General features: G+C 42.0%; 2 protein-coding genes across 2 annotated transcripts in view; both read right to left on the reverse strand.

The window, feature by feature from the left end:
• The window catches only part of fbxw7 (F-box and WD repeat domain containing 7), a 179,033-nt gene extending 170,617 nt beyond the window's left edge, over window positions 1–8,416 (reverse strand). The window contains exon 1 of the mRNA XM_072669889.1: window positions 8,041–8,416. The gene's annotated coding sequence lies outside the window, so the exon portion shown is untranslated. The remainder of the gene's footprint in view (window positions 1–8,040) is intronic.
• A 5,609-nt stretch (window positions 8,417–14,025) lies between these two features.
• tmem154 (transmembrane protein 154) overlaps window positions 14,026–22,182 on the reverse strand; it is a 28,198-nt gene continuing 20,041 nt past the window's right edge. The window contains exons 13-15 of the mRNA XM_072670597.1: window positions 19,864–19,940; window positions 18,426–18,479; window positions 14,026–15,760 (exon numbers count right to left, since the gene is read on the reverse strand). Coding sequence (XP_072526698.1) covers window positions 18,436–18,479; window positions 19,864–19,940 — 121 coding nt within the window. The 3' untranslated portion in view covers window positions 14,026–15,760; window positions 18,426–18,435. The remainder of the gene's footprint in view (window positions 15,761–18,425; window positions 18,480–19,863; window positions 19,941–22,182) is intronic.

Consider the following 22,182-nt stretch of genomic DNA (forward strand, 5'->3'; position numbering starts at 1 on the left):
AGCAATGGACCTTCTGATTTAAAACAGACAGGTGCACAAACAAGACAGTAAGATGTGTATTTATTTATAACACACTGTCTATGAAGATGTTCTCATGCTCCAGCCTCTTATTTGAGTTTTTCCTGCTCCACCTTAAACACTTCGGAAGGTACACCGATTTCTTTCCAACTGCTGCGGTGTTGGATAGACATAACTTTAGCATTACATGAAAATTATTACTTACTTGCCTAAATAAAATTTAAGATGAAAGGTTTTTGCAACGACAGTGACAATATTTCAAGACACCTACACCTCGGACTCAATCAGCAGAGGATGCTGAGTAGACTCCGGCCACCATTCATAAAAGAGGCACATTTCCATGGCAACAATCCTTTGCTTGGGTGGGGGGGGGGCTGTTCTTTTCAGAGAGGCTATCCTGCAACGAACGCCCTGCGTGTTGCATGCTCCAGAAGCATCAGACGCAGGACAGGAAGGAAAACAAGGACTTGGACGTTCTCTTTCTGATTTCATTCAGTGACAATATATGGACACAGCCATTTCTCACAGGTCATTAAACTTCTCAGAGGTCTGTCTCCATTCACCACCACTCTGAACAATCTTGACTTGGTAAGCTTCTCCAAGACAGAGCATTTCACACTTTACATCTTAAGCATAAAATTCTGCAGAAAACTTCTGTGAAAAAAATCTGTGGAATGCCCTTCTAAAAACATTACTACAGCCATTGCGATTAGACGTGCAACATTTCAGAAAAAGCCAGAGAAAAAGAAGAAAGAGCAAGTCAGCAAGCGTCAGACAGTTTCACTGGTGTACGTAAACTTTCTCACAGAGCTTTGGTACAGTCTAGTTGCGAAAGGTCCGTCCCCTGAGGAGGCAGAGATAATCTGCTGTTATAACGATAAATGTTCCCATTATTATATTTATATTGCATCATTCAATGTTTTGGCATGGAGTCACACTCAGCTGGCACCCAGTGATCCCCCAGGAAGGAAATATCCAGAACCGAGGCTCTGTTTGCCCTAATAAACCATGAGAAGGTACTGGGAAAACTGATCCACCAGAACTACAGCAAGAATTAAATACGCAGAACTAAAGCCACTTAACCTCAAGAAGACATGACTGATTTCTCTCAAGCAAATGAGGCCTAATTTTCTCAAAAACACACACACACACACACACACACACACACACACACACACACACACACACACAAAAAAAAAAAATACATAAATAAATGACATACACTGCTCAACTTGAAGATCAGTTGGATGGCCGGTCTCTGACTGCCAGGTCCACTATGCAATCATATGCAACAATCCATAATTTATTGTAACATTAACAAATGTATAAGCTACATAAAGTTTGCCACAAAAATACTGGGCATATGTAAATGTATACTGAAAACCTGGAAGGAGCTTGTGGCACTGGCACAGACACACAACCATAGAGCTACACAGGTCTGTTGCACTGTTGCAATACAGACCTAGCAGAACAGAATTAGTCACTTTAAGAATCTGTGAAATCACGATACAGACTGAAAACAATATAGTGCAGCCGGACGAAATGGCAAGAGTGGTTTAGAAGACTACACTAGACAAAACAATGCCATTCCCCACTGAGGTTTTATCAATCACCTGTAGAACCATCAAAACACCTGCAGACACATAGACGCACAAAGACACGGCAAAAGAGGCATCAGCTGTCCAGATAAAAGGAGGGACTGAAGTGTGTGCGTGTGTTTGTGTGGGGTGCGTGTCGGATCTCTAAATAATTCACATTGCTCAGAGCTCCAACCAGCCGACAGACACGGGCTGTTTCCATGACACTGCAACAAAGGGGGCCAACAGGGGACCGAACATGAGGGGCTCCATGTTCATAAAGTGGGTGAAAAGCAGAGACAGGCATTTAAAGCTTTTGGGTTTTGATTTTTTTTTTTTCAATACATTTACAGACAAGGACATATTTTATAACTCAAATACAAACAAAGGCTCACTGTTTATTTTTATTATTTGCATGTTAGTCTTTTTATTTTAGCATTTTAGGCCAATTTAGTGATTCATTGAAACTCACATCATCTTAATTTTAATGGACGTCAATGTAAGTTACGCCACAACTCAACAACTACCAGATATTAATAAGGTATTTATAAAGTGAAAAATAGCAAAAACAAAAAGATACAAGGTATTTGACTGTCTGTGACAATCCAAAAGAAAGGTCAGGTGAGGAAAGCATATATATCCGAAAATATGACCTCCACACCAACTGATGACGAGGGGCAGAAATGTACCAGGTGAAAGCGAACTACTGCGACACACTCCAGCCTTTCTATTCCAGGTCAGGTGTTTCAGAAACAAAAGAACTGCTTTTAGGGAAGCATTAAAACAAATATAAGCAAATGTAAAAACAATAAAAAGGTCAGTGAAAACAAATACTAGATATTATACAGGCCATAGAAGGACCTTTTCTCAGACAAACAGTTTCAGTTTGTTAAAGTTCAGGGACACTAGTCTTCTGCAACATGCCAGGACAAATGGGGCCAAAACAAGTGTGAAACTCTTATGCCAGTGTATTACTGACCATTACCACTATAAACTTTAAAGTTACTACTACAGGCATCTAATAGTAACAATTAACTTCATACTATTATCTATTGCGGAAAAGCCCTATGGGTGTATCTTGGGCTTTGTGAACATGTGATGTATATGTTTACTTGTAAATAAAAACACTGATCACAAGAATCAGTACAAGTGTTGCTGTTAACAAAAGAAAGACAGTTTGTTTTTGTTTTTTTATTATTGTATCAGTCATCCAAAAGTTGCCTCTGAGGCCTGAGGATGTCCTATAACATATGTAACATTGAAAGATTTTTGCACAGTCTTACAATCAGTTTGCTGACATGGCACATTGCCTCTCCACCTTCCTCCAAGTGCGTTCAACCAGCACAGTTTAACAGTCACATTTCAGGACAATCTAATCAGTTAAATACATTTAGCTCATCCCCCTAAACAGTAAAACTACGCAGTTATGTTCGTGTATCATGCGGCACCTGGAGCAATAATGGGAGTACTAGAGTACCCCAATCTGAAGTGTCCTGTATTCTCTCACTCTCTCCACTTCCTCCCTGCTCCAGCCTTCATTTCCCCTCTCCTTCCTTCCATTTATCAGTCTCTTTCCTCTGACCACTGCATCCTAACAGGAACAGCACAATGCAGCAGCAGCACACACAGGCCAAGACTACCAGACCCACAGTGCTAATCTAAACTAAATAAACTGCATTACACTGCCAGCATTATTTGCATAGGCTAAAGACCAAAACACAGAACGCTCATCAGTGAACAGCTCGGCAGAAAAATCATTAACCCTGTGAACTCAGAACCATTAGAGTGAAGCGTAAAACATCTGTGCAACCTGCAAATAAAGAACAAAAGGAACATGTACCGCATAAGCTGATCAGAATCTAGCACATCAGAGAGACTGAAAATAATAAAGTATCAGGGTTCAGGGCGTTTCTTTACATACAACAATGAGTTTGGGTCACATGCACTTTCTCGCTCAGCCTGTCTCTCTGCTGCGGTGTGTTCGGAGTAGCAGGTTCACATCAGGGTTTTAAATTGACCATTACAAAACCGTGTGGGTCTCGAACTCATAGGCATGGCCCAGTTTCCGGCTTCACTTTCATGCCTGGGTGCGGTAGGGTGTCACTACCTGGTCAATATGTGTGGAAAGGGTTGAAAGCTGATAAACCTGATCCAATCCTATAATAAACCTATTCTGAAACAACGCTTACAGAGTGTGAGCGCAGACTAGTGCGAGACTTATCTATTCATCTTAGTTAAACAGCTTCAAATAATACCAGCTCATTTTAAAGTGCAGTAATCTGCCGATACCCCAGATTTCAACACTGGGAAAAGAAAATGCCATCACGCCATCTCTTAAACATGAGGTAAAATGACGTGTTTAATAAGCATTGCCCCAGTCATCGGGAGATTGCTACCAATGGGCAGCAGAGAGTCCGAGAGAGCAAAATTAGCCTAGCCTCTCAGGCTGGGTTGGATGACACTCCCTTTCCCCTTGTCACTTAGCACAATGCTAGCCAGTGCGGTCATCTGTTAGCTGACGCGAGAGAACCGGCAGTTCGTGTTTTCCCTCCAGCACTGTGATCAGGACAGCCCTATCTGGTGGGCAGGACCTGGAAATGACAAAATTGGTGAAAACATGCTAGACAGATCACAGCTCTCACTATTTGAAAACTGTGCCATTTCAAGAGACATTTCAATAAAGAATCGTGTAGCTTGAATATATGGATCCCACTTCACGGATATCAAAACTTTACATGTGACTTTTTTAAACAAAAGCAAGAAGCTAAGAATCTTCAAAGGCAGTGTAAATGAGGAAACTGTAAAACACCTTCCATACCCTGACATATTTGTGAATGAAACATGGGGTCAGGGACATGTGTGAACTAGCTTGTGCAAGTGTTTTCTCTCCATATGTGGGGGGGAGGTGGGAGGGGGATTTACCTAGTAAAATCAGTGGCCCATCCACTGGTGCATGCGTCACTAAAAAAGTAGTCAGAATAAGTTTGAGTCAATATGTTGAGAGATTCAAAGAATGAGGACATTAACATTGTGCTCCAACATTATTCATAATGATGACCGAAATACACAAACAGTGCTGTATTTTAAAGCAAATCTTTGCCAACTAAACAACTGAGCCCGACTCTTAACGTGTCCCAGTAAATAAGTCATACACCTCAAGTGCTGTGTAGGACGGGAACAAACACAGTGGATTTGACCACAATAATTACATAAACACATGTAGGCAAAAGGCAATGGACATTTCATAACAAGTTATATTGCAAAACAAGTAGTTGTTACAGCACAGTGTAATTCTTTAAGACCCAAGGATGCAATTCATTACTAAGAACATCATGAGAAAGACAACAAGAAAAGGAAAAGCCCCCAGCAACTGGGAAGTGAATGGGGGGGTTAGGTGCCCTGCTCAAGGACACCTCAGCCGTGGCAGTCCATGGGATCAAACAGTTAACTTTCCGGTCCCAAGCTCCTAGCCCATAACTGCAACACAAATATAGCCATTTTATTTACCATCCAAAACAATCACTGAACCTACACACATACACACACTAAGTTTTATATGCAATGGTTATGATGGTAAATTAGTCTCACATCTGAGACTCACATCCTGTACATACCCCTCCACTATGAATTGATTTGAAAAATGTTTTAGACCAACCTTCTTAAAGCTATGGTACACAGTTCCTCTGACAGTGTATTTCTAACAATCTGATGTTACAACTTTTAGAGGCATTAAAACTCCGATGTCTGGTTCCTTTCAACAAAAAGCCACTCTGAATGACTTGGTTTACTTTAAGAAATTCAGAGAAATCTGTGGCATTCCTCTTTAAATGTTTTTCATAGCGACACTTCAAACATATTTGGATGGACCAGATATCAGCTCTTCTGTTCTGTACATATAGGTGCCACAGAAAGACAGTATTCACCCCTACAGCAGCGAGGCCTGTTTTCAGAAGAATTCTGAATGTCTGCAGTGTAAAACTATTTAAAAGCAGCAAAAAAGAAAACCAGCGTTTACTGGCCTTTCGTCAAAATGTGGGCACGTCAAACACAAGCTTGATGCTGTTCTGCTGAAAGAAGTGCGTATAAACACACTCCAAAGACATTGTTCTAACAGGTGTGAAAATAAAAGCATTGGAAACGTTCAGCACTACTAAGGTCAATTTTGGTTTAAGTCAGCAACAGCGCACTCAAAATTTTGAAAGAGTGTTTTTGATCTCCACCTGTTCATTTCAGTGCTTCATCAATCATACTCAAGAATTAGGAATGCGTAATCAGTATTACATACAAAACAGCAGAGGTGCAAATAGGTCTAAAAAGACTGTGTTGAATCCAGTGTCTGATAGAGAGAACGTGTGTTCAGAGACTTCTGACTTCCTTTGAATCGAGACCATCTCACTTATTTCTACCGGCACGAGCAGTTAATTCCCATGGCATGAATAGGATGACATCAGTTGTGTTCGCCACTGTGCACACATAAGAAATGAACTGATTTTCCCCCCATTGCATTTAAAGGCAAGGGCACACCAATATGAGAGTTTTGGGCTGATGCCGATGTATAAGCATTCAGCAGAGACTGGAACTAAATCCACCTAGAGCAGCATTACTGAGAAAAATAACATTTATTCATAGTGAGTTCAAGAGCAGCAAAATAATAAAACGCAGATATGTTGGTGCAGCATTTCTGTTTCTTCTAAACAAACTGTGTTTCTGAAGTTCAACAAATACAGAACCAAATATCAGCTTGAAATATTAATCCAATGCGTGTCTTATATCCAATTCGTTTTACGTAATTACCCATGTCTCGACATGCGTTCCTAGATCATTGCGGATCCCTTTTAACAAAACGTCCATAAGCATGCTATGAATGGTGATTTCACACATTATGTGCTTACAAAAATATAGTTTTTATCTGTTGCATTAGACTGCAGCCCAGAATGCCTTCACCTAAACTTGAAAAAAGTACAGACACAAGTTTTCCCATTTTCCAAATGAAAAGTAATTTCAAACCAGACTGACCGTTACAGACAGAGACAGCTCAGTGTGGTTGAAGTGCTCAGCAGCCCATGTGCTCGGCCATGGCACCCTGCATCCTACTAAAAGTCTGTTTTGTTTGAGTTGAGTGTTTGTTAGCTACTTCTTTTTGCCCCTGATTACTAAACAACACATTGTTGGACAAACCACACACACACACACACACACACACACACAGAGACAGAGACAGAGAGAGAGAGAGAGACACACACACACACACACACACACACACACACACACACACCTATTCTCCACTACAGCCCAAAACTGGCATTAAGAGGAAGACCTTCAGCAGTCAAATCGTTGCAGATGGCTAAAAGCTAAACCCTGCAGGGTGGCAGGCTTGTTTCACACTCCCAATAAACTCTGAAATAGACTCGAATGTACCCACTCCTACCTGATCCATCTAAAAGTTACACTCCCTGCACAACAGAGAGAATGAGAGCAGTGCTTAACGTTAAGAGTTAGCTGGCTATCAGAGACCCCTTTGCAAAAAGAAGCTGCGACTCAAAGCTGGATGCACAGTATCTCACCACTTAACCTTACAAAACGTGAAGCAGCTCAGAGCTAAACGACTGCAACAATCGCCAACTTTGAACAGTTGATAACTTCAGCTCCAAGCCAGTCAGTCCACGCTCATCACGTAAAGCTGGAGCACCAGCTAGCTGCTAGCTAGCAGACCAGGAGTGTGTGCAAGTGGGCGCCCGTTGGGGGAAACACCGGTGTGCTTATCTAAACTTAAGCAACTGCCAAAGCACATGAAGACATTAGCTATCCACCTTACAGAAAATTCACAAACCACTGAGTTATCAGCCAGATGGAGGGAACAGGCAGGAGGTTTAAAGCCAGTTAGCCAGCTAGCCAGCTAGCCAGACTTTCTCTCCAGACCCTGGAGCTGAAACCACCCCTGTTTTTCCACCATCCAGGGGTTCCCCACCACCTCGGCTAAGCAGGTCGCCTATAATTGGCTTTGAGCATTAAAAAAAATAAGCAACCCAAATTAAAGCCCATTACAGGCAGATTAGCGCTCTGGCTACAGCTAAAGTTAGCAATAGCTCGCCAAGTTAGCTAAGATAGCTATCTAGCTACACATTCGCTGCCCTTTATCCGTTAGCATTAGCCAGCCGTGTAGCTAGTTAGCTAGCTAGCTAAACCTAGCACCGAGGCTATCTTTCATACGTGGTTTAGCATTAGCCATGTTAGCTAGCGAAGGCTAGCTAGCTAGCTAGCTACCTGAAGCTAACTGGAGTCTCGCCTGCTGCCCTTTCTCCGTTAGCATTAGCTCAATGCTAAGCCATTAGCTTAGCTTTGCCTCCACCAGCTCTCCGTGCTCCCTCGCCACGGCTATTTACACTCTTATTTACCAACAATAAGCAACAATTGATCAACAACAGACAAGCGGGTTAGTTTCTACCTCCGGGAGCCGGTCTGTCAGGGCGCCGCCCGACCCGCGGCTCAGTCTCCCCTCTGTGCTGCTTTTGCTCCTCAGCGCAGAAGCGGCTCGAGGTACCGGTGGCTCTCGCGCCGACTTCGCGGTCCCCCGCGTTCGCTCTCTGGGACTCGTAGCTAGGCAACGCTCGCTAGCCAAAGCGGCGCGTGCTGGCTAATAAAAACCGACGCCTTCTGCGCGCTCGACTCCTTAGCAACGCTGGCCGCGCGCGCTCCTGTTTCGCGCTGTCCCGCGTTCGAGCGGCTCGCGAGGAGAGCGTGTGTGGGGTTTTTAACGGGAGGTTTCTTTGATCTGCGCCGCATGCAATATAGAATCCCGCAGGCTCCGCACTCGCGACTCTCCCGCACACACCGCCGCCAGCGCGCGACCCGTTGAAGCGATGAGCGAGCCTTGAACGAATCGGTTCTTTTGAACCGGCTCGTGTCAGTCGATTCTTTTCCAATGAACCGACTGAACCGATTCAGGAGTGCGATTAGTTCAACGCTTCATTTCAGAGCGATTTTGCAGAGTTTACTTGTTTCAAAGATCGACACCTAAACACCTGTATTACACGTGTATCATCTGTATTCAGTGTTTGTTACTTTTCAGCTTTTTTCTCACTGTTTGAATCTGTTGTGAACCGACCTTATGTTTGAGAAAGGAGCTCTATATAAAAAAAAAACTAAATTTGCTTCATTTGTTTATTGTGTTTGTATTCCGTGCATGGTCTCATGTCCCCGTGATTTCCTTGTGCATCTGATTGGACAAAAACGAATCTATTGAATCTATTGAACACTGCCGGGAGAATCGGATCGTTGAACTGAGTCGAACTTCGCATCACTCCACAAGCTCCAGGCTCACAGTGATGATGTCGGTGAGACCCCGACCACGCCCCCTCGCCCCCAACCTGCAGTCGCTGGGCTGTGATGTAACCACGTGGCCCACTCTGAGAGTCTTGTTAAAGCTCATTTTTGATGATCTAGTCCTAGTTGTGTGGGTGTGTGGATGTGTGTAGTGGATTTGGGTGTGCACACATGCTATATGAGATTAATGTGTGTAAATGTTGTAAAACCTGGTTAAATAAATGTTATTTTTTTAAGCACTGCACTGTTCCCTAGTTCTCTTCCTTGCTCTGCTGTTTGGCTCTGGTGTCTCGTGTTAATTCCCATGTTCAGTATCTTAATCTAGCAGAAACAAGCTGAAGCACCAAAGAATGTGTTTCTGAGAAGCGTGGAATTGACACTGGCCTCCTGCCAAGCCAAGCTGAAGAGGAGGCCTCTGGCCAGCAAAAGAAAGAGGGTTCCAGCATTCGGAGAGTCGAGCCAGCAGAACAAAATACAGCACTGTAAAATAATTCCACAACTTCTACCTTCAGCAGTGCACAGTATTCACTGTCAGTCCAATTTCACTCTTGAAAATAAGAGTCCCAAACAGTTGTCTAAAATACCATAGGAGGACCACTTTTGGTTCCCTGTGGAACCTTTAGAGGATGGCTCTTTAGAGAACCCTTTAAGAAATGAAATATGCACTCTAAACAATAAAGATGCATTTTTAGTTTTAATAGCTTCATATACAATCAACACTTTATTCATCGCATTCATACATTTGTCGAATCAGCCAATCATAGTGCAGCAGTGCAATCCCATGAAATCATGCAGATACAGGCCAGCAGCTTCAAATAATGCTGGTCTTGGTCTCTGACTTGACTACTCTTGGTCATGACCTTGATTTGGACCAATAATATTAATGCAACAGAATATGTCCACATGTGATAGTAATCCAGATTAGCGCTCTGGCTACACATTTAGCAGTTAGCAATAGCCCACCAAGTTAGCTAGCTAGCTACACATTCGCTGCCCTTTATCCGTTAGCATTAGCCAGCCTTGTAGCTAAACCTAGCACCAAGGCTATCTTTTATACATGGTTTAGCATTAGCAAAAGCTAGCTACCTAAAGCTAACTTGAATCTCGCCTGCTGCCCTTTCTCCGTTAGCATTAGCCGAATCAGCCAATCATAGTGCAGCAGTGCAATCCCATGAAATCATGCAGATACAGGCCAGCAGCTTCAAATAATGCTGGTCTTGGTCGTTGACTTGACTACTCATGGTCATGACCTTGATTTGGACCAATAATAATAATGCAACAGAATATGTCCACATGTTTTTAGACACCTGCTCCTCCAGCAGCATTTCTTCAGAAATCAAGGGCATTACCAGAGAGTTTGTTTCCCTTTGCTGCAGTAACAACCTCTACATGTCTGAGATAGCTTGACATGTCAGCCAACATGCTTACATGGCTGAAAAGTGGGCTACGTGGGTTCCAGGTGGGCATGGACTATGAGTGTGTTTGTACATGCTTTTTCTTGGGACCCAGTTGGACCCAAATGGTCCCCATCATTACAGCCCACGTTAATCTCACATGGGTCCCATCTAGGCTGTACGCAGTGTACAGTGTACTTGCTCTGCCCCTTTTGGGCATCTATATGTGCGGCCTACCTGGAACCCAAGGACAAAATTTTCTGGTTCCCTGTTGGGCTACCTATACAGGCCCCGCAAGGACATGTCAGAGGGTCTAGATTTTAGGACATTGCCCCATGAGAGCACTGGTAAGGTTGGGTACAGGTGTTGGATAATACGTTTTGGCATTGGCTGGAGCTACATGACTCAAGAGCCCATTGCTCTGCAGCCCAATGCTTAGACGCTAAGGCTCATGTGTGGCTGCCCCAGAGCATCACAATTTGTTGGTCAGTGTTTTTTAATGGAGCCGTGGGCAGCTGAACATCCTCGCCACCATCAAGTGCACCCTACATTGGCTGACCTCACTCATTAGAAGGGTTTGGACATGACACACACATACAAAACCTTTTTTAGAGTGAACAGTGAGATTCATAAGATCATGCAATATACCAATATATTCACAAATACACACACATACACATACAGACATACAGGCTGTAAAGTTAGGTTATAAGTCAGGGAATGCCAGACAGAGCAGACAAGTCTTGGAGGGGAAAAATGCAACAAATGAGTTCCAGCTGGTTCTGTTTTCCAGTGCTATCACTACACAAAGCACTGGGGAAAAAAAGAAGAAAAGAACAATCCTCTGCAGCCGGACCTGTTCGCTCCCCACAAACTCCACTGCTCTCCAGCTTACACTGACACTCCACTGAATTTCATGTTCCTTCCTGAAAGAAAACAACCTGCTTTTCTACTCCAATATTTTCCAGATACTCGCAAGGAGAGAGGCAGGGCAGAGGAAGGCTGTGATGTCATGGAGCAGCAGGACCCTGAAAGAGGAATCTGAGGAATTTGAACCTCCTTATAGAGACACTTATAAACACATTGCCCAACACAGTTCCTCGATGGAATTCTAAGCATAGTGACCAGGCCTGATATGCTGTTGGTGCCACCAAAACAACTCTGATCAACTAAAGGCATGGACTCTACAAGACCTCTGAAGGTGCCCTGTGGTATCTTGCACCAAGACGATAGTGGCAGATCCTTTAAAGCCTATTTGTTGTACAGTGGTTTCTCACAGATGCTCGACTGGATAGAGATGTGGGGAACGACGGCTTGAACTCTTTGTTTCTGAAAATGTTTCCTAAAAGCATTCCTGTAGATTGTGTGCAGTGTCAGCAGCCGGAGCCTGAGAGAGCACAATTAGCCTTGCTCTTTCTGGGTGGGTAGATGTCTTGCACTCTCTCCCTACATAATTTCAGTGTAATGCTGGCCGGCATGGGCTGTCTGCTAACCGATGTATCAAAGCTGGGTACCCGTCGCTTTCCTCAGAGTGTGGTGGTCGTCCGGTGACGTTGCATCAGTGGCAGTTCAAAATGAGGCAGTGGCTGGTTGTGAATGTGTCAGGCAAGACATGTGTCAGTCCTCACCCTCCCAGTGCTGGGAGTATAACATGTAAGGAAGAGAGTATTGGGTTATGATGGGTTGGGTGTTTGGCTATCTGAAATTGGGAAAATAAGGGAACTCAATGGCAATACAAATGAGATGTTATGTATGTGTTGATGTTAAATAAGCTGTTCTGAGATGCATATATTATACGAACCAAGAACCCTGACCTGGTAAAAGCGGATGAGAAGAGGGACTAATAGAATACTGTCAAGATTCAGTCATGCCAGAGCTCCAAGGTCAAGTTCTAGGTAATGTTGACATCAGCACTAGGCCTCTTTCTCCATACATGTGAAGCAAATGTTGAAGAGTCAGGTTCATCAGGCAATGATGATTTGACCTTCTCAAAGTTGATGGGGTCTTCACGCCTGACCATTTCTCCAACACCCAACACATCTTTTAGGAGAACCTCACTCCTCTATCCCAAAAAGAAAGAGTTAGATATTCCAAGCACATCCAGCACAGCTGATCTACATGAGTTCATGATCAAATCAACATCTGAGACACTAGCTGAGCCTCAAAGCTTAGGCTGCAGCTTAGGAAGGCCTCATTTCTCTGCCCTAGCGACACTGAAGACTTTTTCATTTTGCAGGATCTTTTGTGAAATTGCTGAGAAATGCCTTCTTCATTTTGGGGAAATTGAAAGACTTGACTGGTGTATCATTTGAGACCTTCAGTGACCCAAATTCATTCACACACAGTGCAAAACAGCTGCAAGTAGTGTCATGCTGTTTTGGGAGAGATTGTAAAGAAATGTAATGGAGCACAAATTCTATTCAATTCTATTCAAACGCTTTTAAAGGTAGGATCTTATATGTGCCATTGATTACGTCAGTTTACACTGACATGCCAGTACAGTCTGCTCAAAAAATGTCAAATGGGGGAGAGGTTGTGCCCAAATTGAATGACAGACAATTTATTTGGATGAGGTGCGTTAAAATAAGAGCGGGAATCATGTGAGAACACAACGATCAGCTATAATATTAATACCACCTGCCTAATATTGAGTAGGTCCCCTTTGTGCTGCCACAACTAATCTAAGAATTCATAGACTCTATGATACCTCTTTTGACCTTTTTAAACCACATTTGCATTTGAAGAGGCTCAGACCCAGTGGTTTAGCTATTACACTTTGTTTCTCGTCAAAGTGGCTCAGATTCTTAGCTGTGGCTATCAACACAACAACTGACTGTTCACTTGCTGCCTAATATTTCTAAATGCCACTGTAGATGATGTAAATCAATGTTTTTCACTTAATAATTTATTTAGTTTGTTGTCAAGTTGTCATTTGTAACATTACACACTATATGTCCAAATGTTTGTGGACACCCCTTATAATGAATGCATTCAGCTGATTCAGTCCCTGCAGAAAAGGTGTGAGCTAGAGGGGTATAACACACCCAGCATTGATCTGTGGAGCAGTGGAACTGTGATCTCTGGATGATGGTGCTCCATCCAATGTCCTTTTGGGATGAGTTGGGGAATTGGGGATGAGGTGGGTGGAGATAAACCCCTACAGCAATGCTCTAAAATCTAGTAGAAAGCCTTCCTTGGACAGTAGAGACAATTACTCCAACAAAAGTAGGATAACATTTCTTTTAATAACCTTGATTTTGGAAGAAACACTGAATGAGCAGGTGTCCCAATACTTTTCTTCATATATCCAATATGTGTTATTATGTCCAATAGGTGTTATATTGTTTTGGGTTCAGATGAGGCAGGTTGTCTGTTTTTCAGACAACTCAGAAACATCAAGAGAAGGCGACCGCTCTGCACTGCTGTTGTGATCATGCAGATCATACCGAGGGACATTTTACAGATTACAGATGAGCATCCAGATCAGGTTTAGCTATTTTCCAACATTTCCCACAAAACTGTGAAAATGTTTTGTATTTTTTCTGGCCAATAATACCTATTATTATTATATTACTATCACTAACATTCCAGCCACTGGCTTCATTCCCATTCTGACTGCAGAACATTGGCAGTAAGAGCCACCAGGCAACATGACAACACACACCCTTGGACAAAATACATTCATTTATGCACAAAATGTAAGTTTTTCACATTTAATACATAATACATGTTTTTCAATACAGAAATGTTTTAATCCAGCCCTCATTCAAACTGGCATGACTGGCTTAAGAAACAAACAGAAACAGTAACGACTATAAAAAGCTCATGTAATAAAACAATTTCAAAATATTTGCTCTATATTTACAAAAAACAGTGATATATATATATCCACACTGTTAACTATTGTAGGTAGAAACACTCATTTAACAGCATTAATAACAAAATTGAACCCTGCTTTAGGACGCCACAATCAACATCATTGAAATACAGTGTAAACACTCAACAAAAGCTTGACAACACTTGATGACGACAAGCGTTCTGCTGTAGGTAACAGAAATGTAAAAAACTTTACTATTCTTGGAATTATTTTTATTCATTATTACACAGCCTTCTTATCCGCTTCATCATCGCCAAGGTCACGGTGGGTCCGGAGCCTACGCGGAATCACTAGGCCCGAGGCAGGCTATCACAAGCCTTGCCACACAGTCCTTGAGAGCCCAGGGACACTTTGGCATCAGCTCGAAAACAGTCACAGTACACAGTCCGGGGTTGTGTAAAAGTGAAATGTGACTGTAGACCCAGACAAATATTAGTGACGAACCTTCGCTGCTTTTTTTTTTTTTAGATGTTCTCTGTTGTCCTCAGGTTTAAGCATATAAACAAGTGGTCATTTCATTGGTCACAGGTTTTTGTTGGAAAATGTGGAATGAGTAGCACCACAGACACTTACAGTCATTGGCATGTCACTGTCTTAAGACAAACACGTAACACAAAGTCATCACAGAAAGACAAAACCATCTTTAACTGATGTGTGTAATTGTAAATGATTTTTTTAAATTATTGAGAAGTAGTTAACTTAATTAGCCAATATGTTTTTAGAACAAGTGCTATGAACAAATAAAGATAAAAATTATCGGTTATAATTGGACTGTAATAAGGACTGCATTTCATTTAAAAAACTGTGCCAACTGTGAAGCACGTGGTTGTGTTGCTGCCAGTGGCACTGGCCATATTGCACTGGTGGAGGGAAGACTAGATTCCACAAAATATGAGGAAATCCTGGATGCAGATGTCAAACCATCTTCTAAAAATCTGAAGCTGAAAAGATAATAGCCTCTACAACGGGACAATGATCCAAACATACCGTACCTCACCTACCTAAGGAGCCTTAGTTTTTTGAAAGGCTATCACAGTACTTTGACTTAAATATAGTACTTTAAATATCAACCCTTTCTGTATAAACCTTAAAAAAGCTGCGCAGCAAGATGACCCATGACTAGCTCAGAGCCTTCTGCAAAAAACAGTAGGAAAAAAACAACAAGAACTACAAGAACTGAAATCCTTTAGCTGCTATGTGACAAATGTGATTAATCACAGTTGAATATTTTAGTTGTCAGACAACCCTGGTTATCTGGTTAGGATTTAAATGTATTATGGAACAGGACAAAATTTAGGACTATTCCTAGTGCTCCATTTATCATAAAATGCTGCTAATTTTAGATAATGTAAATATCATTTTTAAAATGGGTTTTTGAGGTTTTCTTATCACAGTGACAATACAGAGTCAAAAAATGTTCCTTATGTAGAGTCCTTCCAATAAAACCTGAATGAAAATCAGCGTGTAGGTATGTGGTGTGTGGTTGGCAGCAGTCAGACTATACTCAGTAGGCCAGTACAGCACATTGGATCCCAGATAACACAGTAGAACGCAGAGTCTACAGCAATTACCTGCAGAGTGAGATGGAAACAGATTAAAGAAAAGTGTGAGAGGGCAGAACTTCCCCAGTTCTCCTCATTTTCTATCATATGTCTGAAGTTTGCTTCTTTAGTTTTCCAGTTGGGCTATAAGGCTGACGTGGCTAACAAGTACAGGAAGCTTATGTAGAGGAGCTCAGGGCATAACCTGGGTAAAACGTCTATGTAGTTAAACAGGTTCCAGTAGAACATGCTTTAGCTACCATAACTAGGTCATCTATGAATTTTCTCAATTTTCTCTGTACCATAAAAGTACCTCTTTCTCACAGAATAGTGTGAATCTCCCTCTTAGTGGCTATGATAGAGCACTATTTCAAAGCACATCATCGACTCACAGTGAGAGTTAGCCTGGCTGAAGTACGGCCTCCACACAGTGAGGTTAGTTCAACATACTGTCACGACTAAGATTCCTAAAATAATCAATTAGCGAACTCAAAATAACCCCCTTCTATATTTACAACAGCTAATTCTTGGACACAGATTGATCAGAAAAGAATAGATGTGGTTGTATGTGTTTTAATATTAGCTCTTCTAATGGCTGTCAGAGCTGGGCCTTCTGTTTGGTCCGCTAATGGCAAAGACGTAGATGATAATGCTAATGCTATATGATAATGCTAATTCCGACGTGCCGCTACAGGAATTCTAATTGTATGTTAGCGCAAAGCTAACTCTGGTGCAAACAGTTTTTGGCCCTGGCACAGAGCTGGTCCTGGTTCCTCCCATTTCTAACAACTGACTGAATCATTTGATAGGAAATTTGCACTCACTCAAGGATTACAGATTCATGTACCATATTTAGCCTAAAGATCTACTGAAACAAGACCCTGTTAAGCACTAAGCTAACGTCAACACAACGTTTTACTCTCTTTATGTATGAAAATAAACATGTCAGATTTGAAATATTGTAACCGTCACTGCCCACATACTTCTATGCATCCTTTATGTTGGCATAGATGTTAAGCAATACATCCATTAAAGGGCAGGTTAGCGATGAGCATGGTGATGCTGAAGGAGGTTGTGGTGATGTAGTGCAGACATTGTAAAGAGTTAGCGGAAAGGCGGAAAGTGTCTGTGAACGGTGTATAGAGCCGAATTATGGCGAGCCTGGCCACTTCCTATTGAAGCTATTTATCAAAAAATGACTGCAAAACACCCGAGTAAGCCCTTGTGAATGGGAAGTCCCAGAGGAAGTCCTCAGTGAATAGGGATGAATGGTGCTAAATGGCTACGAACTCAAAATTACCCATTAACCCACTCATTTTGGACTCACTCAGGAGCGCCCTCTAGTGTCTGACAATGCCGGAAGACATTCTATTAGTTTCTCCTTCGTCTTCGTGTTCATGTGCCAGATTTTGGGGCAGTGGTGGCTCAGCGGTTAGAGTGCCGGGCTATTGATAACAGGGTTGTGGGTTCAATTCCCGGGCTCGGCAAGCTGCCACTGTTGGGCCCTTGAGCAAGGCCCTTTACCCTCTCTGCTCCCCAGGCACTGGAGTTGGCTGCCCACCGCTCTGGGTGTGTGTGTACTCACTGTCCCTATTTCACTAGTGTGTGTGTGTGTGTGTGTGTGTGTGTGCGTGTGTGTGTGTTCACTACCACAGATGGGTCAAATGCGGAGGACACATTTCGCTGTACATAGTACTACATGTGACTGTTACAGCCTCCCCTCTGCCTTTTACAGTGACGGTAGGAGCTGAAATATTATATTATATTTATTAGATAAATAATTAAAATATTACATCATAATATTATTATTACTAATTACAACAAAAAAACATTATGTTTTAGGTAGTTCCTTGCTTTCCCCAACACCAGTTACAACTGTGCTGACTACACGTTCATGCAGTTCATGGACTTATTAGCACAGGGAGCAGTTCTGCTCAGACAGCACAACAAAGGCACAGCTGTACCATACAAGTATTCCTGGAAATCACAGAACATGCATTGCACTAGTGGGTGTGACACACACACACACATACACACATACACACATTCCTGTCTTGTCTTGTACAGGGTGAGCTGATTTGTAAATGATGGGGGGGATCTACACACTATAGTGAAGGGCATGAGGGAGAAAGTGTGTAACCTGAACTCCAATAGGAAGGAAAACTAAACTGTACCAGTCAAAGATAAAAGATTTAGAGTGAAACCTATTAAAGTTCTCTTTAATCTTTCAGTCATCCATGCATATTTAATATGTGCTTAATTAATGGACAAAACACTCAGGACTGTGTACGTTTTAGAAACCTGTGAGAATTACAGTAAAAAGCTCCTCATCTGGACAGTAAGTGTTTATGTACTCGGTAAAACATTCATATACTTCATAAAGGAAGTGGTGGGTTTACATCACTGTGCTCATGAGAGTCTACTAATATATATAGTGAAAACATCCACGCTCTGGCTGATGGGGGCGTCCAGGAGAAACCTGGAACCAAGCTTTGATATTTTAACTAGCTCTAATAACTACTGTCTTCAAAATGAGAAATTCTGCTTGGTATTTTTTTTACTATATTTACGTTCACCTGCATCCATTCTAATGAGAAATGCTTTTAAATAATGGACTAAAGTGCCTAAAACCTCTGCTCAGTCCTGTATGTTGTTAAAGGCAGTTATAATTGCTCTTACATTTAAATATACTTACTGAAATGTGTTCATGAAAACTGTTTTTCTTTAGAGTCCATGCTAATGCCACCATCTGCAGACCAAAAAAAAATCAGAAAACAATCCCAGACATTAACAACTGAATTTCAGTTTGAATAAATAACTGAAGAAACAACAAGGCACTAGATCAGGCATTGCCATTTCTCACAAAAGTCATGCAATACACTTTAAATAAAATTTCATTTTTGTATGAGCTGTCAGATTAATGGCTGAAAGTGTGGTCCACAAACTGCTCCTCTGGAGCTTTGCTGTTTTGTGACACAATGGCGCCACCTGTTGGCAACAGCCTTATTATCACTGTAAGTTCAAGATTCAAGATTCAAGAGTTCATCATGTGCTCAGCAGAAACAAGCAGTTACACTGTACAATGAAATTCTTACTTTGCAGTTCCTCCATTACCAACATAATCTTATAAATATTAATATAAAAAGAGATAAAAATTATATATATATATATATATATATATATATATACACACACACCCTACAGTAAAGCTAAAGTAACGCTAAGTAAAAGATAGAGTACAGTACAGTATGGATGCATATGCAAGTTGTGCGAGTTGAACAGTAGCAGCGATAATGTAGTGGGCTTATGTCAATGGGTGCATGTCAGAGTTCAGCCAGTTCAGAGTGTGAGGGGGAGGAGGTGTTTACAAGTCTGACAGCTTGTGGATAGAAACTGTTTGTCAGGTTGTATGTCCTGGACTTCTCGCTCCTGTAGCGTTGGCCTGATGGTAGGATCGTGAAGAGGCTGAGTAACAACCCCAAGCTCCAGTGTTTCTGCCTCTGTACTACACACTTCACAGATCAGCGTTTTCCCATCATGACTCATCATTATGACTGACAAGGTTTTCTATTCTATGAACTTTTACACTATGGGCAAAAAAGGGGCCCTGTCCTGGACTTTGCTGAATTTTGATTTTGGCCATTTTTGTTATTGAAAGGATGACATAGTCCATAACTACGCTCAATCTGGGAAACCAGACCACACATTTTCTGTACTCCACTCAAAATAATGCCCAGTTTGGGTCATTTCTACAACTCAGAACTGAGCACACAGTGGGTTAATCTTAATCTACCCAGCACTGATATGATCATCCAAAACACTCAGGCTCAAAATATATAATACGATGCTTAGATGCTATACATAATATACAAAATATATGGTAACTTTGACCCACGCTGGCTTGTTAAACTCTTTTGTTTGGTCTTAGTTTGGTCTTGCTTAATTCCTCTACTATAAAGGCTAATTCCTCACACACACACACACTCATCCTCTCCAAAGAACAGCCAGACGCGAGTGTCATAAGGTGATTAAGCGTAAAAGAGGTGCGGCGCATCAGTCATGCAGAACTCCAGACGCAGGCTGTGGTGAGTAATGTTGATGGAAAACAGGGTCACTGAGAGATCAGAACACACCTCCTTTAATCATCCACTTCTCCAGGTCCTCCATCTCCAGCTCCATTACAGAGGGCACGTCGTCTTCAAACATCGGCCTGAGTAACACACAGAGCACACGGCAAGATTAACGAGGAAGTCCAATGATTTTTTAATACAATTACTGCAGAGTTTATTGGTTGTTTGTAAACATACTTAGAGTAGACAATTTCTTACAGTGGCAGTTACTAAGAACTAGGGGTCACCATGACTACACCATAAGTATAACCACTTTTATATAGTCACTTTATTAGAAACCCCTACCTTGTGCTTCCACTCACTGGCCACTTTATTAGAAACACCTACCTTGTGCTTCCACTCACTGGCCACTTTATTAGAAACACCTACCTTGTGCTTCCACTCACTGGCCACTTTATTAGAAACCCCTACCTTGTGCTTCCACTCACTGGCCACTTTATTAGAAACCCCTACCTTGTGCTTCCACTCACTGGCCACTTTATTAGAAACACCTACCTTGTGCTTCCACTCACTGGCCACTTTATTAGAAACACCTACCTTGTGCTTCCACTCACTGGCCACTTTATTAGAAACCCCTACCTGCTGCTTCCACTCACTGGCCACTTTATTAGAAACCCCTACCTTGTGCTTCCACCCACTGGCCACTTTATTAGAAACTCCTACATTGTGCTTCCACTCACTGGCCACTTTATTAGAAACCCCTACCTTGTGCTTCCACTCACTGGCCACTTTATTAGAAACCCCTACCTTGTGCTTCCACTCACTGGCCACTTTATTAGAAACCCCTACCTTGTGCTTCCACTCACTGGCCACTTTATTAGAAACCCCTACCTTGTGCTTCCACTCACTGGCCACTTTATTAGAAACCCCTACCTTGTGCTTCCACTCACTGGCCACTTTATTAGAAACCCCTACCTTGTGCTTCCACTCACTGGCCACTTTATTAGAAACCCCTACCTTGTGCTTCCACTCACTGGCCACTTTATTAGAAACCCCTACCTTGTGCTTCCACTCACTGGCCACTTTATTAGAAACTCCTACATTGTGCTTCCACTCACTGGCCACTTTATTAGAAACCCCACTCACTGGCCGCTTTATTAGAAACACCTACCTTGTGCTTCCACTCACTGGCCACTTTATTAGAAACTCCTACATTGTGCTTCCACTCACTGGCCACTTTATTAGAAACTCCTACATTGTGCTTCCACTCACTGGCCACTTTATTAGAAACCCCTACCTTGTGTGCCAACACTGTCAGATTGTTTAGGAAGGATGTGAGCTCACATTACACCCACATGTATGGAAATTGACAAACTTACAAAACTGACAAAACACTAACAGACACACACACACACACACAGCTCATAGCTGGCGCAGTTCCTGTTTTTAAGTAACAAATTTTAAAGTTTACTGCATTTCCTCTGTAGGAAATGTCACACTTCCTGCCGCTCTTTAACAGCTGAGAACAGGCAGGCTGATGAAACTCTGCTTGCTGAATGTTTGTCATCAGCCCATGTCTGTGTTAATGCATCGACTTACAAACCACTGTACTGTTCATAATCTTTGACTGTTTTTGCTTAGCAACCACATCCTACTGTTAACAAACTGTGCTTCCTGGGACAAAAGTTGTTTATTGGGACTGTTATTAATGTATTGAACAATGGTGTATTTTGTGTTTTCTGCCCGTTTTTAATGATGCTATATGCCACAGGAGACCAGGATAAAATAGGCTGGAATAAAATATCCATATATATTCATAAACACAAGTCATTTTAAGCTTACTTTATTATTACAGCTTTTATTAGTTAATTACAACATCAGATTCTTCTGCCAGGGGCCGTAGTTTACTAAAGCTATGCTAATGTTACCAAGCAGCACATGGGGCCCTGAGCTTTTATAAACAGAGTATATTATGGTCATTATGATTATTATTGTTTTGTATAGTTATGATACAGTTGTGATCATATCATAATATATCGGTGTTCAAGAGAGACGCCTTTTGCCTATACATGTTTTTTCCATCGCTAATTCCTGCCCATGGTGCGTCTAACAGTACCACACGTTAACTTTTCCTCACTGGACTTCATACTGCTAGGCAGATCTACCAAAGATACAGACGATTACAAGCTTGTAAGACATTCAAGTGACAAATATTTCACCTTGTGTTGCAGGAAATCACTAACATTGAATTTTAACAGGGGGCACAGCTACCCAGCTATATCTGCTGAGCTGATCAGCAAGTTTTAATCAGTACAAGTTTTAATCTTGTTTCCGTAGGGTTTGTGTGGTACTGTCAGCACCCACTGATGCCTGGTACTGCAA

The sequence above is a fragment of the Salminus brasiliensis genome, chromosome 24 (genome assembly GCF_030463535.1).
Source record: "Salminus brasiliensis chromosome 24, fSalBra1.hap2, whole genome shotgun sequence".
Lineage (NCBI taxonomy): Eukaryota > Metazoa > Chordata > Actinopteri > Characiformes > Bryconidae > Salminus > Salminus brasiliensis.